General features: G+C 36.8%; 1 protein-coding gene across 6 annotated transcripts in view; it reads right to left on the reverse strand.

Moving 5' to 3' along the window:
* Window positions 1-18139, reverse strand: part of ARHGEF10L (Rho guanine nucleotide exchange factor 10 like) — a 3087848-nt gene that overhangs the window by 402733 nt on the left and 2666976 nt on the right. For all 6 annotated transcript variants that reach the window (XM_044061816.1, XM_044061815.1, XM_044061819.1 and 3 more), the window contains one exon: window positions 6401-6555. In XM_044061816.1, the coding sequence (XP_043917751.1) occupies window positions 6401-6555 (155 nt within the window). The remainder of the gene's footprint in view (window positions 1-6400; window positions 6556-18139) is intronic.

An 18139-nucleotide genomic window follows, 5' to 3' on the forward strand; every position in this document is an offset into this window, starting at 1 on the left:
GGGCCTCTACAGCCCCCACAAGTGTGTTATTTCCTCAATAATATACACCCTGCAGGACATCATAGCACTTAAAGAATGTACTTTATGATAAATTGTTTTGTATTTTTTATTATTCAATACTATTTTATATATCTTTGATGTAAATTAGTTCGTCTGCCTAATGTGTCATGCTTGCTGTAGCGTATCTGATTGTTGTCATCGAATCTTCAGCTCAGCCTTCAAACTAAATTAGAAGTCTGCTACAATAAAATCTGCAAATTACCCACCAACTCTAGGAACTCATCCCATCACTGCATCTTCCTCCACTCACTGCAATGGCTCGAGCTTCTCAAGTATCGGAACCTCCTTAAACTCATCACTGCCCATAAGCTCATATTTAACCCATCCTCCTGTCTCTGTCTCTCTATCTCCATAACCGCTTATATTCCTAATCGCTCACTTATGTCAGAAAATCAGAACCTGCTCAAACTCTAAAAACCTTTACAGCCACCTGGACACTCTCTGCTATCCTGCTCCTTAGCTAAACTATGGAACTCTCTTTCTCCCTCTCCTAGAAATACTCATAACCACTCTAACTTTAAATCCCTCCTCCATTCCTACCTATCTTCAAAGTGGGAATGCCGTTACTTCTTCCCCATAAAGGACCCTCCTATATCAAAACCAACCTTCTTACTCTGTGCATCATCTCTGCACTCACATCATTTGCCCTCCAACTCCTCCTTAACCTCCAGATTTTGTTAATAGTTTATTTCCAACAATTTCTCATCCTCAATTGTAATGACTCTTAGACTGTACAGTTGCTAGATTTTATTATTATTATTGTAGAATGTAGATTTTTTTTTACTGTAGAATGCTGCATAAAGCTGTATGACTTATTTCCTTTCTATGTGTATATGCTAATATGTTTGTCATTGCTACTGGAGCTTTTCTCCCTGGGCCTCCACTAAAAAATGTGTATTTTTTAAGCCCAGTGGACTTTGTCGGTCATCAAACTGAAATAAATAAATACATAAATAAATATTTTATATTTAAAATATGTTATTCAAGTATTTTATGTCTACACACAGACAGACAGACACACACAAACACATACATTAAGAAGCACAGGGAGACTCATACCCATATACATAGAAATACACATACACACAAATGAATATACACTTTTACAGCCAATTTGTTGAGTTATTGCACCTCAAGTGTCTCACTGTGCAAATGAATGAAAATAAAAAAAGAAAAATCATGGAATGCAGAACAATGCAACTGCTTCCCCATGCCTCTTTACTGTCCTTGATTTTGCCACATCTATGTTGCTCTGTCCCTGTTTTCTTTTCTATTAATTTATGACTGCTAAAGAGCAAATCACTGTTTGGGGAGCAAAAAAATGGTGGACATTTGTTTTTTTTTTGTTTTTTTTTTTACTGCCAAAGCATAATATACTGTCATGCAGCTGCAGTCCTGTTTTTCAGATGGCATTATCTGTATGTTAACATCCTTTTGGATGCTAGCTCTCAACATCTCAGGAGAAGAAATCTGGACAAAGCCAAAAATAACGGTGGGGGGGGGTCATAAGCCCCAAAATAGGGACAGATTTTAAATATTGCTCCTCTAAGCTTCGAAAGTTGCTAGAATGACAGATTTCATATTATTATGTATTTTTTGAAGGATATGAACTCTGAAACTCAGATGTCTGTCATTACTTAGTATTATACAGTGACTTCAATCCTCAGTGATTTGCCAGAAGACCACAAATTTTATGAGGAGCAGACCAGAAACAGGAGGTAAAAATCTGGACATACTGCAAAAATCTGAACAGTTGAGATGTATGTTTTGGATGTATAGCAATGTGCAGGTCACCCAGAGATATACATACATACATACATACATTTCAATAAAATGATAATTAACAAAATAAGATCAACAATTCCTGGTTCAACTAAGTGAACATTCAACCAACTGTAATACTGCTACATGTGCAAACATAGCTATCAGTCTTTCGGTATATATGCTGATGTGTGTGTGTGTATATATATATATATATATATATATATATATATATATATATATACAGATCTAAGTCACAAGATCAGTAGACCAAAATCTTGACTGTCAGAAGGTTGAACCATAATACCTCAAATCAGCTTTTCCTATAAATGGTGATATTTTTGGGGAATCACGTGTTTACCCATTTCCTGATATGGTGCAATCCTGGAATTAGTATATATCATATGCAGCTGGTGTGAGTGTCAGTTTTTCTTTCACAGCATTTCAGGGAAATGACAGTTCAATGTATTAAGCTTTGACCATCTCACGTTCGACATTTTGGGGTATAGCATTCTTATGACATAGACCCACATACATAACTGAACATTCACAATATTGAACATTTTTAACTCATAGGAAAATTTCTGCCAGCATTTGTTTGTGGGACATTATGGAATAGCAGGGAGTAGGAATTTGCCCTTTCTCTGCTGTTGTGCAATATCGGAGTTTATATATATATATATATATATATATATATATATATATATATATATATATATATATATATAATGAGCTAATGAGTAGGAGTGTGAGGGGTGGAGGAAAACTTATTCCCCTGCAAAAAAAATGATTTTTTTTTTTGCTGTGCCAAGACTTTCATAAATGACAATAGAATGTTTCAATGAAAAGTGAACAGTGACAAATTATCAGCAGTGATTGTACAGTTCTAATATTGATTTCTTGCTTGTAAGAAATTTTCTAGTATGTATTCTAAGTTATGTCTTTGAGATTAAGCTGACAAGGATAACCTTGCAGTGCACAGGCAGGAATAAGTAATCTTTGTTTGTAGAGCACATAGTCCCTGTAGTGCAAATAGCATACATACACTTCAACCATTATCCCCACAGTATGGGAAAATCATTATCTGGAAAAAACAGTGACAGAAAAGTAACTGTTAACTGTACAAAAATCAATAATTTGAAGAAGGTTATTCTGTGGCTAAAGGCATCATATTTTGTCATGTTTTCATCAGCACTCCAAAAACAGGAAGGCAGCAGTCTGCATTGGTACTTGCACAGAATGAGATTATAGTCTCTAAATCAAGGCATAGCAAAGGATCACAGGTTTGTACACCCAAATCAGGGTATAGCAATGGATCACAGGTTTGTAAACCAAGGTCCCATAATACTTATAGCATTTTTGTACAGTATATATTGTGAATATTAGTTCCAAACAAGGAATTAGAAACAAACACTAATATTGTTAGCTGTCCAACAAAATTAATTCCTGAACAATTTTTTTGTTATTTTGAGGTTCAATCCTTTTTGATCCATTTGCCATTCAATGTATTTGTAAATTGATATTTCAAAGTACATGCATACATATGTGAGTGTGTATATACATATATCTATATATAAATAATAGATATACCGGTTAATAACTAGACATTGTTGGGGATGGTGCCACAATGGGATGAACAGGCCACTCTACAGAAGCATCAATCTGGTCCATCCTATACCACTTAACTCTCACCACCACAGGGGAATAGGTGGGCAAATTGATTTCAGTAAGGGTATCATTCTTTCAGCTGTCATTACAAGTGTAAAAAAAAGCAATTGCAAACTTTGCTCCTCCTATTACAACCATGCATATACAATGAATTCATTTAAAGAATTATAAATGAACATAGTGTTACATCTGATTGGTATAGAAACAATTCTACTTTTCTGCAGTACCACATCTAAACTAAAAAGCTGTCAAACTGTTTAAAGCTGGAGTTCACTGGAAAGATTTTTGATCTGGTTGATTAGTACAAGTGTTTTATTTTTTTAAGAATGTTGCAGTTAAGAGAAATGAAATAGTGTCAAACTACTAGTTATCAATAGAATGCAGTTATAGTTTAGGTTCAGTCTTCTGACAGTCACCTGCATATACCATTCATAAAAGGCTTGTGAGTAAGATAAGCAAACCAGACGAACAAACATTGACTGTGATATTTAAGTTACAGCTGCTCATGCCATTGCTGGCTGAGGTAGCACCTGGTTTTACCCTCTAATCCTGCACCTCTCAACTCTACGTTGAGGAGCAAATAAATACCAAAAAAAGGTATATTCCCCTGCTCTGGCAGTCCTGACCCATGGAACAACTGCACTCCTCAAAAGTTGGGAGACAAAAAAAAAAAAAAAAAAAAAAAAGCAAACATTATATTTCCTTTCCCTTCTTTCAAATGCAGCAAGCCAGTTGCTACAAATGCAATATCTTACTTGCTACGGCTGTGAAAAGGCATTACCAACATTCAGAAACTAAATGCCAGGAGTGCTACCCTTGGCACGGCTGTCTCCTTCAGTCAATCCTAGCTATGAGAGACAATGGCAGACCAGAAAAAAACTTATGGTTTCTTAATGTCTAGTAATTTTGAGGTTCTACTTTGTTTTAATTTCTAAAGCATATCGGACGACTTCAAGCCTTGTAGGACAGAATAAAAGACCGGTCTTTATACATGTATTAACTAGTTGTGTGGTAATGCATTTTTATGCTTCTTTTACTTCCTTTAAAACGCTGAGCTTCATTCTAATGAAGTCCATGTCCACTTACTACTAGGCCTTTCTAAGGGCAATCATTCAATGACAGAAAAAATCAATGGCTGCAGAGACACCAATACAGGAATCCACAGATACCATGCTCCATCTTAATGCCCCTGTAATTTCACATTTTACTGGGGAAGTCAGACACGCCAGGTAACATGCATTCTGAAGGCTGGAAAGAAGATTGCATTAACCTGAACTCAAGGTGACCTGACTATCAAATCTGAACAAGTATAAGGATGAAAAAAATCTTTAAGGCAAGTTGGATCCCTGTTAAGTATTTAAAGCATTTGTATCTGATATGCTATAAACATTCAGGGACATAAATTCTAAGCAAGAACTGAGCAGACAGTTCAGTTGTTTAATGTTCCTTTTATAGCGTGCAGTCTTTGGCTGCTGCCTTAACCTTGACAAGGTGTGACATTTAGCAGCCATACTAAAATTTGTGTTTTTCCACTTTTACAGTCTTGAAATCTGTCTAAAAGTCAACTAATACAAAGTCACATAGTACTGAATCTTTTCAGGCTAAGAACATTACACTGCCATAATAAATTCTCCTTCATTCACCAAAAAAAGATGCAAAGAATTGTCTTGTCTCTCTCTGCCTGTCTCTGCCCACAGGATCATTTTTGTCAGAGTTGAGATTTGAGATATATTCATGGCTGTTGTGCTTTTGTACAGTTACAGCTACGATGATGAGGATGATGATGATGATAACACTGTTTACGCAAGTCACTATAGCAGTCATTAACCCACAACAGACATACACACACACACACACAGACCCACACACTCACATGCACACACACACACACACACACACACACACACACACACACACACACACACACACACACACACACGCACACGCACACGCACACACACACACACACACACACACACACACACACACACACACACACACACACACACACACACACACACTACACACATTCTCATTGCAAAGATTAGTAATATACTAAAAAGTCTCAAATACCTTAAAAACCCATAGGATATTTGTGAAAAGTCTGATTCAAAGAAATAATGAAAAAATGTAAATGATGAAAAACCTATGAGTGAGGTTTTAGCAGTAAGAAGTGTTTTTCACTGAAGGACACCTGAAGTTATTAAAAAACCTTCTATAGATGAGGCTGAAAGGTGAAAAACATGGCGTGCATCACTGTATATTATAAGTAAAAAGATACGATGCAGATTTATGATTTGCACCTCAGAACATTACACCAAATATAATCTGAGACAGGACCAATAAGTGTATATGGAGGCCATATGGTTGGGATAAATAATCCTTATGTGATGACTAACTTCTGATTTCTGGGACTTCCATCCTGCTGACACCAACCTTATACTTTTACACAACAACTCTGTTTTCTTAGCTTTGCTGAGTACTGAGGTAATCAGAAAGCTTCTCTTTATTACCCAGTTATATGTTTGGACTGAGCAGTATCTCCATTTTATCTATTATTCTTATGCACTTTGCATGTACTAAATGTATGATGAAGTTTTCAAATAACAGTATAATGCAACCTTTCAAATTAAACCCACAGCCTTATCCAGACTAGTACAGCTACCATAGCTTAGCCTTCATTCCTTAAAGTGACCATCTCCTGACATGCAGGATAATATGCATTGCATTTGATTTGTTTATTTTTTAAAAGCAATAAACCAACAGAGAGTTTTACAAGCAACAACTTCAAAATGAAGATACTATAACAAAAATGGAGCAAGTATTTGAAAGCAGTTTCAATATAACACATTAAGCCATGCAAATATCTACATATATACATCTTGAGTCACAACTATGTTAAAACTCTCACCCTTTTTCCTCATGTATATTGCTACGGTTCCATCTTGATACCCAGCAAAGAAGTAGCTTGGAGTGTACTTCAAGCATAGCACTGGCTGCCTTTCTGGACTTACGAACATAAACAAGCACTGAGTCGCTGTGCCGACACTCCCATAAATGATAATGCTGTTTCAATGAAAAGGGAACAATTCACAGCTGTCATTTGTGCAGTTATATAATGATTTCATGATTGTAAGAAATTTCCCAGTACTTATTTTTGGTTATGTCTTTGAAATTAAGCTGACAAAGATGACCTTGCAGTACACAGGCAGGGCTAACTAGTGCTTGATGGTACAGCACATAGTCCCTGTAGTGAAAATAACATACATAGTTCTCAACCATCTTCCCGATAGTATGGGAAAATCAGTATCCAGAAAAAAAAACAGTGACAGAAAAGAAACTGTACCTGTACATAAGCTGAAGAAGGTTGTTGTGTGGGTAGAGGCATATTTTGTCATGTCTTCATCAGCACTCCAAAACAGGAAGGCAGAAGCCTTCATTTGTACTTGCAATAGAGACACAGACAATAACACCACATGCATCATTTAAAAATAATGCACAGCATAATAAAACAGCTATAAGTTAAGGGTAATGCATTATATTCCCTAACTTTACAATCTCAATTTATATGTTATGCTGTTCTGAGAAACTCACTTACTGAGGTTATAGTCCCTAAATCACATAGCACAATTGCTCACCAAGGTCCCATAATCCTGATACCCAAACACACATGGACTTTTTTGGTACAACATACATTGTGAACATTTCTTCCAAACAAGTAATCAGAAATAAAACATATTAACTGTCCAACAAAATTAATTCTTGAACACACAGTTGTATCCAAAGCTGGCATTTAAGGTTTCTTACCACATATTAGGTGGTGTCCAGTACATTGCAAACAATCCCAACTAGGCCGCTTCATTAGTGAACTGGAACTATAGTAAGTTATAATAAATGTGCATTCTAATTCTGTTTTCAGAACAAGCTACTTCTTACAGGAATGAGTGTTCCCCTGTTATATGCAACATTCTAAGAGCTACAAAATACACTCATTTCTTTCACTTTGAAATATATGCAACACTCTTACAAAGTTTTAAGTACAGAGCAGTTTAAATTTTATGAAACATGTAACCTGCAAGTCTTGATTGGTTTTGTAATTTGTACTTCTGCATTTACATATTGTGCTCAGTATTTGTTTCAGTACATTACTACAGTCAACAAATCTTAAATCAAATATGTAAATAAATGCATGCACTCTAATGCCAACAATATATTGTTTTTAATGTGCCAGTCACAGCCTTTTTATTTCACTTGTGCTTACTGTCCCCCAGATCTTAGAGGTTTGATTTAAGATGTTCTCCAAAGTAAAAAAAACTATGTACACATGAATGCATTTGTATAATTACCTCTATAAAATACCCCTGTTCATATTAGAAAATCTGAAGAAAGGTCACAAAGTACCCACAGATTTTGGAAAACATTTCCTCATAAAAATATGACTTTATAAAAAACATTGACTTAATGCATTCTATATTTGACTAGCTCTGCACTTCTAAGTCACCCCCTATCTCCTCATGTCTGGTTCACATGCACCAAATAAAAACAGACTATTTTTTGCAAAATATGTCATTTTGTTTTCAGTAGAAAGCATTCAGCAGAATGGAACTCTAATATTATGCAGTTTTCCTATTAGAAAAAAATTACAACTGAGTCATCATTTCATTTTCTTATCAACATTATAAGGAAACCATTTTGGAATCTTTATCAGATTATTTTGTCAGCCTTTGAAAATGAAATAATACTTAACTGGCCCAAGGCTTTCTCACAAATAAATACATAAAGCCAGTAACAGCTGCAGAATTTATGTAATGTATTATACGCTAAACCATTTAGAACAGTTTATATAAAAAACATTCTCATACATAAGTTACTTAAATTAATGCAATATTACAGAACAGGATAAAGTGATACAAGTTGAGATGGAAATATAGCAAAAATACAATATTTTATAGACTGAGCAGTAATATACTGCAGGTTACAACTGCTGCTAGAGGGCACAGCCTCGAACATGGTTCAATAAAATGAGATCTTACTGGGATTCAGCAAGCTGAATGCAGTATTAATCTAAAAATATGTGGTTAAAAGCAGGAAAAGTGTTTTTATCTGTGTATTCTGCATAGGTAGTGTTGACAACAGGAAGAAATGGAAACAGATTGTTCTAAACATAAAGAAAATCAGATTAACTGATATTGATCAATCTGTGGCAGAACAGAAAAGCATAGCAGTTTATTATATAAATGCAGCAAACAGTTTAGCCTTTCTTGTAATGTACTATCTGCAAGCAGAGATAGCCCATTATCTGGATCAGGTGGAGCATTTATGTTTAAGTAGTAATAATGGCAGCATACAATTTATCACAGGTTACTGCCACACCTCAGTACATTTGCTTAAATTGCCTGACTGGGGCGCCTTTTCTCTCTCTTGTTTCTTTGCCTAGCCCTTCCTTCTTCTATTTTACCTAAAGGCTTTTGTAATCATGAGGTCTTTGTGAGGCACAAAATGAAGCAAAGTGCTTTCTTTAACTGAACTTTCCATGAAATCTGAGTGACTATTTTGATGTCTGAGTCCGCATACAATCAAACAACAAATGTGTGAGCAGAGTGCTAAATTTAAATCAGCCCCTCTCTCACACACAGCAGGTGGATTTGCCCTTTTACTAACATAATTATCTCTGAGTAAATCTTTGAGAAAGTGGAATTGTTCCTCCTCTAGTGAATTCTGTCAGCGTATGCTTTGACTGTGTTTTACCGTGGATCTGCTGGTGGTGATAGAGTAAGATATTCTATGATGAAACATCTAAATCTAGAGTGTAAAACTTTATTATTTTCATCCACAGCAATATCAGGGAATATCATAACAGCTACTGAATCCAGCTGACAAAGTGCCTTTTATGTGCACATATATATCTTGTGCAATGCTTAATACATTACCGGATGCCTGACTGCACTTTCATTTTAGGATGAAGGCATACATGAGTTATTTAGAATTTCTGAGAGGTGAGAAGTATGCTGAATATGCATTTTGGTTCACAACAAACACTAATTTGTATTTCGTTATCTGTCTAAGTTTAGATTTTCAAAATACTTTTACTTAGAAGGTTACCATTCATGGTTGAACACTAGTTACAGACTACCAACACTGAGGACAATGTCTTTAACAGTATTTTTCTAAACTTTACTTCATCTTTCTGAAGCATTAAGTTAATGAAAATGTTTTGATCAAAACATAAATTACTTCAAAATTGTGAAGGCAAAAGACATTATACTGCAAACAGTAAAGACAAAAAAGTAAAACATTTAAACTACATACAGGTATGCTGTATAGAGGAGGCAAACATACTGTGCTCCTTCTGGTGGGGAACTTTATCCCTGTTGTGTCTAGATGATGGGAACTATGGACACAAATGCCTTCCAGGACATATTTAATCAGGGTTACCTATGAAGAAGAAATGTTCACCGCATGACATACAGATAACTCTAGCTAGTCCATTAGCAACTGCCGATATATACCCTATTTATGACATTCATTTTTTTAGTCAGAAAATCTATGTATGTCTAGTTTATATACATTCTTTGTGAAAGCATGTACTATGTTACACTGATCACTCAAAATTAAGCCTAACTTTATACTAAGCATGTGATGGCCTTTTGAATCAAAATGACAAGACTGTACATTTTCAAAAAGATATTCTATTCAAAGCAGCTTTTCAGTGCCTACTAATAGTTTTTATTATCTGTCTGTTAATATACCTGTTTGTTTTCTTCAGTTGTCTTCCTCATCTAGATGATTCAACAGAATTATTTAATCTGCAAATTTAGGGCCAGATTCCAAAATCTTCTGAGTTGAGTATTAAAGGGCTTCCACCATCTTGAAGTGTAAACCAAGGGGGGAAAACCAACTCTGCTCACTGGTGTGATGTCATACTAGGAATAGGATGTTCTGCAAGGATCAATGGTTTAAACTATGCCAAAAGCAGGTTATGGGACTCTCAAGCAGTCTGTGTAAATACATTCCAGACATAGGGCAAAGACAGACAATCATTCAGCACAGCATGTGAAAGTTCCCGAACACACCTGACTTCATAGTGTCACCTCTATGCTAGCCTGAGCAAAGCATGCATGACAGGTCTGTCCCTGCTGTGCATGCAGTACATTGCCTCATATTACAAAGATGGCATGCTGTGAGGCTGTGTGGCAACAACTCATGTCAAAGGATACTGTATTTGGAGTAAATTCCCACTTTACTAAGAGGACAGGTCAGAAATTATAGCACCATACATGCACGCAGTCTCCTAACAACACCTGCCACACTAAAGCTCCACCCACATTGGACAGTGCAGTGGTGCAGCTGTTAACATTGTCAACTCACAGTAAGAGGTTCTCTGGTTTGATTCTCAGCTGGCATGCCTTCTGTGCGGAGTCTGCATGTCCTCCCTGCATTCATGTGGGTTTTCTCTGAGTGCTCCGGTTTCCTCCCACATTACAAAGACATGCATTTGGAGTGTTTCTCTTTAGGCGTCCTCTGAAAATTGGCTCATTCCATGTCAGACTTTCCCAGCAAACAAATCTTAAATAAAATAAATAATAAATAAACATGCTGGAACATGTACTGCATTTTCTGGGGCTTGCCACCTTTTAATGCCTACATTAAGAGTGCTGGCATATACATGGAGCTGTGTTTATGCCACAACAACCCATTGATTCTAAGGGGTTACACTGCTACCCTAAAGTTTTACATTGGCATTCAATGCCAAGCATAGATATCAGAGTACAGGCAAAGAGAAAGAAATAGGGGGTCCTTAATGAAAGACCAGCACTGGTGGAGTTTTTAGTAGACTCCAGAAGCTGCCATTAAAAAAGGAATAATCAGTAGAACATATAAAACATTGCATGATAACTATAAAAATCAATCAGAGGAGGTTAGAAAGGATTGGGAAGTGAGATTGGGTAAGCAAGTCACAAAGAAACAATGGGAGGATATGTGTATGTCTCCCAAATATGCAGCAAAATCTATAAGATTGGGGATCTTTGCCTGGAAATGCTTAAATAGATATTTTTATACCCCAAGTAGACTCCAGATAAATTTTCCTTAGGTAGACAGCAAATGGAGGTGTGACAGGGAAAAAAGAGGTACATACTTTCTGGGAGTGTGGTGATTTGGCAGACTTTAAGGATTCCCTGCGGGATGCATTGTTGGAGATGATGGGTGGGCAGATTGATGTGACAAGGGAGATCATTTTTCTGATCTATGATACAGAATCGGAATTGCCAAAACATGGTAAAGCCTTGCTGTGTGTAATTAAGGCGGCTGCAAAAAAGCAATTACTAGAAAATGGAAATCAAAATCTCAAAATCTAAACCAACTATATTAGAAGTAGTGAATATAGTAACAGAGATAAAACAACGAATTGAGATCATTAGAAAAGTGTAGGAGCAAACTACACAGGAAAAAATGGGAATTGTGGGAGGGTACATACAGGGGAGGGATGTGGTTTAAAAGAAGGCAGGACTTAAATGAGTTATATAATGTTTGACTGAAAATGATTGGGTAGATTATAACTGATGTATAATGCTTGCAAATGGGAGTGTGTCAATATGGTTGGTGATGTAAAATGCTTGCAACTAGGACTGTGTCAGTGTGGTTTGTTTTTATTTACATAAACATATGATTGCTTATGTTATAAGTGATGGCTTAATAAAGATGTTTCTTGTTTAAAAAAGGGGCAGGAATTGAATAATGTATATACTGTTGCTTAGATTATATGATGTATAACAATATATGTGAAGTATAACATTTGTTAATGTATTAATACAGTTTGATTACTTTTGTATAAATGTAAATTTGCCTATGTCACAAGTGATAATTCTATGTAGGTGTGTTTAAAAAATATATATATATCATTTCAAAGTATTGTGGCCTGTGGAATGCAATTCTAATTTTAGAAGTGGGATTAGAGCTATGGGAGTCCTGCTTTGTATATGCTGCTAGAGGACTCCAGGAGTTTATTTGTGGAATCTGGAATGGAGTTACTACTTGGGGATGAGTAGTTGCCAAGGTGTATTTTTTTTTTTTTAATCCAGCCACTGATCTTCCTTTTGGGACATTTCTTGCTACATTAAGACATTACTTGGAGGCAGGACTAGCCAAGTTCATGCAAGTCTTCATTCTCACAGTTGTTACAGTGTCTGTTTTCATGGCTGTAACACTTATTGGTACTGTTTTCCTGAAACTTTAATATATTTGCCTTGCACAAAATATAAAATGTCTGCAATTACTTTTGCTTCTCTGCAGATAGCATATGGCCTTGCTTCAGTTACTTTCAACTAATTCAGCTTCAGGCTGCAAGCTTCCCCAAAGCTTTTGTACTATTAACCTCTAACTTGCCAATCTGGTAGTCTTCTGGAGTTTCTGTCGTAGCAGTATCGCTTTGCTGATTTCTTTACAGTGTTAATTTTGTACTAATTTTCAGTGTACTAGTAATGTTGGTGAAGTAGGTAATTTGTTTTTTGGACATCTGCCAATTAGCAGTTGAGGTAAGGGGAAATTCAGTCCCTGCAATGGAATATTCCTGTATCTCAAAATTGCAAGACCACTATCCTCATAGAATTTACGACAGTTGTGTCTTGTAAATTGCTTCATGTTCTGATGTTTTTCATCATTTGATCCTGTTCATTGCAATCCAAAGGACTTGTCATCACATGCTTAAAATCTGACTAATACACAAATCTGAATTTCTAACATTTGTGTTGGAGACCACTGCCAGGTATAGCAATACTACTTATCTTCTATCTCAAAAAATATAGAGACTTCAATGGACTACCTACAATACTTGAGTCTGTCAGCTTGATTATTTTTTTAAGCATTGAAAAATAATCTACCTATTATGAGATGCATTTGAAGCATAAATTTACATACAACCTCTCCATGAATGTAGATAATCTTTACCACAAGGATGATTCATTCACACCTTTCCCTTTGGATTCCTGTTTTACAATGCTTTGCTGATGACATGAGTCAACATTCCTGGCCAATATATTAAATATCATACTCTCTGTTTGCACTTTACTATTCTCTGATGTATTCTCTTAAGCAATTGTCTTCTCAACTGTGCTTAGCAGCTACTGTTCTTCAACTGTTCAACACTGAGATTTGGACAAGTTTTTAAATTATGACTTTTCCTTAGGTCAGCCTTAAGTGCACCATTTTTCAGTGTGTGTCTCTCGAACTCACTAACACTTCATGTCTAGAATTATTTTATTTTTTCTGTCTCATTGCCAAGTACAAACTTTCTCCAAGCATCTCTAACTAATTTTCTAGCAATTCTTAATGTTTCTCTTTCAAACAACGTCTACTAGCAAACAAACTAAGGCAATCCTTTGACTCTCCCATATGGGGTGTGGTTGTACCCTTCATCCCCTGATACTTAATTATGCCAACTCTGAGAGTGCACAATACCAGGAAAAGGGCATATTTCCCAACTTCAGTATAATGCAGCTTTCACAATAATGTCAACAAGCTTTCCTGTTGACCAAACAAAACTGTGAGGAAAGATGTCAACTAAAGCAACATTTAACCAATATATCACATAGAGTGGTATATGGGAATGCTGTATTTGAGCAAAATGCTCAAATGTTAACATCTGTTTTGTCAACACACTTTGGCTGACAGAACAAATGGTTGACAGGTGCTTGAGACTGACAAGCTGCAATTGTAAGGGACTATGCCCTTATCCTGGAGTTTGTGCAATGGCAGAGTTAGTACACTTAATTTGCAGGGGATGTGTGTGTGTGTGTGTGTGTGTGTGTGTGTGTGTGTGTGTGTGTGTGTGTGTGTGTGTGTGTGGGGGGGGGGGCAGGGGGTCTTCTTCCAGTGAAAACAATGTCTGTTATTTTCCTGTTCAGAGGTTTATTCTCAGAGCATGCACAGAAGAGTGCTGATGTTTTGCTGTGAGGATTAATATGTCGACATCTAGAACATCGATATTGCAGCTGTTTGACTTAAAGTAATAGATCCACATATATGCACTTATATATAGATATAAATATCTTGATCTAGATATAAACATATATGCTGATAAATATATATATATATATATATATATATATATATATATATATATATATATACACATGTATACACACACACACACACACACACACACGCACACACACACACACACACACACACACACACACACACACACACACACACACACACACACACACACACACACACACACACACACACACACACACACACACACACGCATGCACACACATGCACACACACACACACACACACACACACACACACACACACACACACACACACACACACACACGCATGCACACACACACACACACACACACACACACACACACACACACACACACACCTAAGAGCAATGTTGTGCATCACCGATGGACCCATCTGCATGTCTCTGAGGTAAGGGAGAAAACCAAAAGCAGACAAAAATAACTTGCAAACTGTGCGCAGAAGGCACCCCAGTATGGAATGCAACCAGTGACTGAAGCACTGTAAGTCAACAACAACAGTACAGTACTGCTGAAGGGATCCTGGAAAAGCCACTTCAGGGAAAGATGCTGAGATCCTTATGCAAAGATCTGCCTTGGACAAGGGGCTGTAACAAATAATACAAGGATGGACTTCTTCATAGCAGAGGTTTGAAATGTACAGAAATGACTGTTTCCTGCCAGATACGTATAGACTGTGGAGGTGATGATGACAACACATAAGTAGAAGATACAGAAAGTGAAAAAATGATAGTGAAACACTTTCTCTGCTGGTGATAAAAGGAGAGGAGCAGGGAGAGAATAGTACTATTTTGCAATTTTCTATTACTACCTGCATATGTATGCTAAATCACTATTTCTGCTCCCCAGGTATGATCCATGTTAGGTAAATACAAAATATCTGGATTTAAAAGTGAACCTATAGATTGAGTGTCAATATAACCTTTTATATAAAACAAAACAAAAAAAAAACAGAGCATTGAAACTTAAAAATGATACCTACTATTTTATGTATAAAAATCACCGGGTACATACAGTACATATTAGCGCATACTAAAATAGACTCTTGAACACAAATATAACATATGTGAGAAGCATGTTACAAATGTCTGCCGTTCTTCTAAATTCTGACAGATAATAGTTCCTCTGTATTTTATGGGGTTAACAACTATGTACAGTAGATGTAATTTCATTTCTATAAATATTGGACAAGACAATGTTTTTTTCACCTGGCTAAAGCTGTGTATTGTAAAAAATAGTATAACTGAAAGCTTACAAAAGTTTCAGATAAGACATAGGTTCATAGGTCTTTACTAGGCTAATGACTGCAAGTGCCTTTTTAAGCCTACCCATGCATTCCAAATCTCTGACAAGTTCGGATACCCTTGATAAGTGTAAGCATGGGCCTGGGGGATGAACCATTTACAGGTTACCTCTGTCCATTAGAGACATAGGTGCCAAACCAGGGATGAATTTCTGGTTTGTCATCCAATTGTCCAAGTTGCATTTAAATTAGGTTAGGGAAGAACTCTGCTTCACATGGACAGGGAGCCTGTTCCATACACGGAGTAGTCTCTGGGATACATACCTATCTCTCCAGTAGGTCCTGTTTATATCACAGGCATGTTTTAAGTCTTTAGAATAGGTAACCCTATTGCTGTTTGTTTTGTAGATGTGTAGGTGGTCCATCAGAGTGGGGTCTGACAATGCCCTGTATGCCAGGCATAGATCTCCCCTCAAAAGCCTGCAGGAGACAGAATACAGGGATAGAGCCTTGAGTCAGTCTTCATAGGATATATTACTTACACACTGTATTATTTTAGTTAAGAACCTCTGTGGATGTTCCAGTTGTTGGATATGCCTGGTTAGGTACATACCAAAGGGGGCATTGTACTCAATGACAGGTCTGATGAATGCCAAATACAGTGTAACAATGACTTCCTTGGACTTAGATGCCATACCTTTGTTTATATGTTGCACAACAGAGAATGATTTCTTCATGTCTGTAGACACGTGATGATCAAAGGCTAGATTACTATCTATGTGTGTCCCTATGTTTCTGACTACTGGGTCAACTCTAAGGGGTGTGTTGTCAATATGAGAACATTTGTGTCAGTGTGAGATTTAATGACAGCTCCTAATTTGCAATCATTTACAAATTTAGTCAGCCAGAGACCACTGACATTGGCCTTGACTTCTGAGATGCAAATGCCAAAAAGGAGCAGTCCAAGGACTGATCCCTGAGGAATTCCATTTGTGACTGGCCTCTTTGTAGAGGTGGACTCCCCAGTTCTAACTTCCTGGGTCCTGTGAGCCAGTTGGCTATCCACTGGGTGACATACAGGTTTGTACCTAACCTCTTGAGTTTGTCAATGATGCATGAGTGGGGTATTGTGTCTACCAGGTTGAGTAGGCATGATCTGCTCTTGATGAAACCAAACTGGGTTGGGTCCAGTGTCTGGAGGTTTACTATATCCCTATTGATCATCTCCATGATAATTCTTTCCATGGCATTACACAAAACCAAAGTGGGTTGGGTCCAGTGTCTGGAGTTTTACTATATTACTATTGATCATTTCCATGATAATTCTTTCCATGGTTTTACATATAAGACTAGTGAGTCTTATGGTCTGTAGCTTCCAGGGTCTGTAGATGGTCCACCTTTGCACATAGGGATAACTGTTGCCTTTCTCCATTCATGAGGCACAAAGCCTGTTTGGGGGCTACAGTTAAATAGTAATTCCAGAGGCCCTGATAGGTCATATTTGATGCTTTTTAGAAGGCATCCTGGGATACTGTCTGGGCCAATTGATGCACATGCAATGGAGTCCTGTCTTACTAATGCAGTCCTACTCACAGCCATAGTAGACTGTCAGTAAACATATTGTAATGTAATTATACAACGGATTCGAACACTTTAAGCCAGGTTTCACTTTGGCTTTATTACAGCCAGTTTAATATTTTAGGGTGTTATGTGATTTCATAAAGTTTTTAATAATTGTCAGTACTAAGTACTATTTGAAAAGTATAATTCAATCACTCATTCTCTAGTATATGTTTTATTTAATTAGGGAATGTGGTGGAGCCACAGCATATCCAGCTGACTGTGGGCACAAGACACAGAAACTAGTACCATACAGAATGCCTGCCTATCTGACTACACAAACATACATTCACACTCTGTCATGGCACACACATAACCTAGTGACAGTTTGGAGGGCTGACAGTTTACTTGAAGCATACCTTTTAAGTTGTGGGAGGAAATTATAACAGTCAGTAAAAACTCAGGAGGATAAAGGGAGGACATGTGAATGCTGCAAAGAGGGGACCCAACCCAAGATCTGATCAGGGAGACCTAGCATTCTGAGGCAGCAGTGTACACTGTAACGGCATTGTATCATCCAAAATAATGTCTTATATTAGGCAGTCAAGTATGCAGAGTAGTCGCTGTTTCCAGATCCCCAGATCTAAAAGCAATAACAATCACTCTAGACATTTTGACAAATTTCTACATTCCTTTACATTTATTAGTTGGAAAGTGAGATTAGAAAAAGTTTTAAAATTAGATTTTCTGTCTTAATTTATTTGCAGTTGTGGTGTAACTGTTTTTTTTTTTT

The sequence above is a fragment of the Protopterus annectens genome, chromosome 2.part0 (assembly GCF_019279795.1).
Source record: "Protopterus annectens isolate FY-2018-M chromosome 2.part0, PAN1.0, whole genome shotgun sequence".
Classification (NCBI taxonomy): Eukaryota; Metazoa; Chordata; order Ceratodontiformes; family Protopteridae; genus Protopterus; species Protopterus annectens.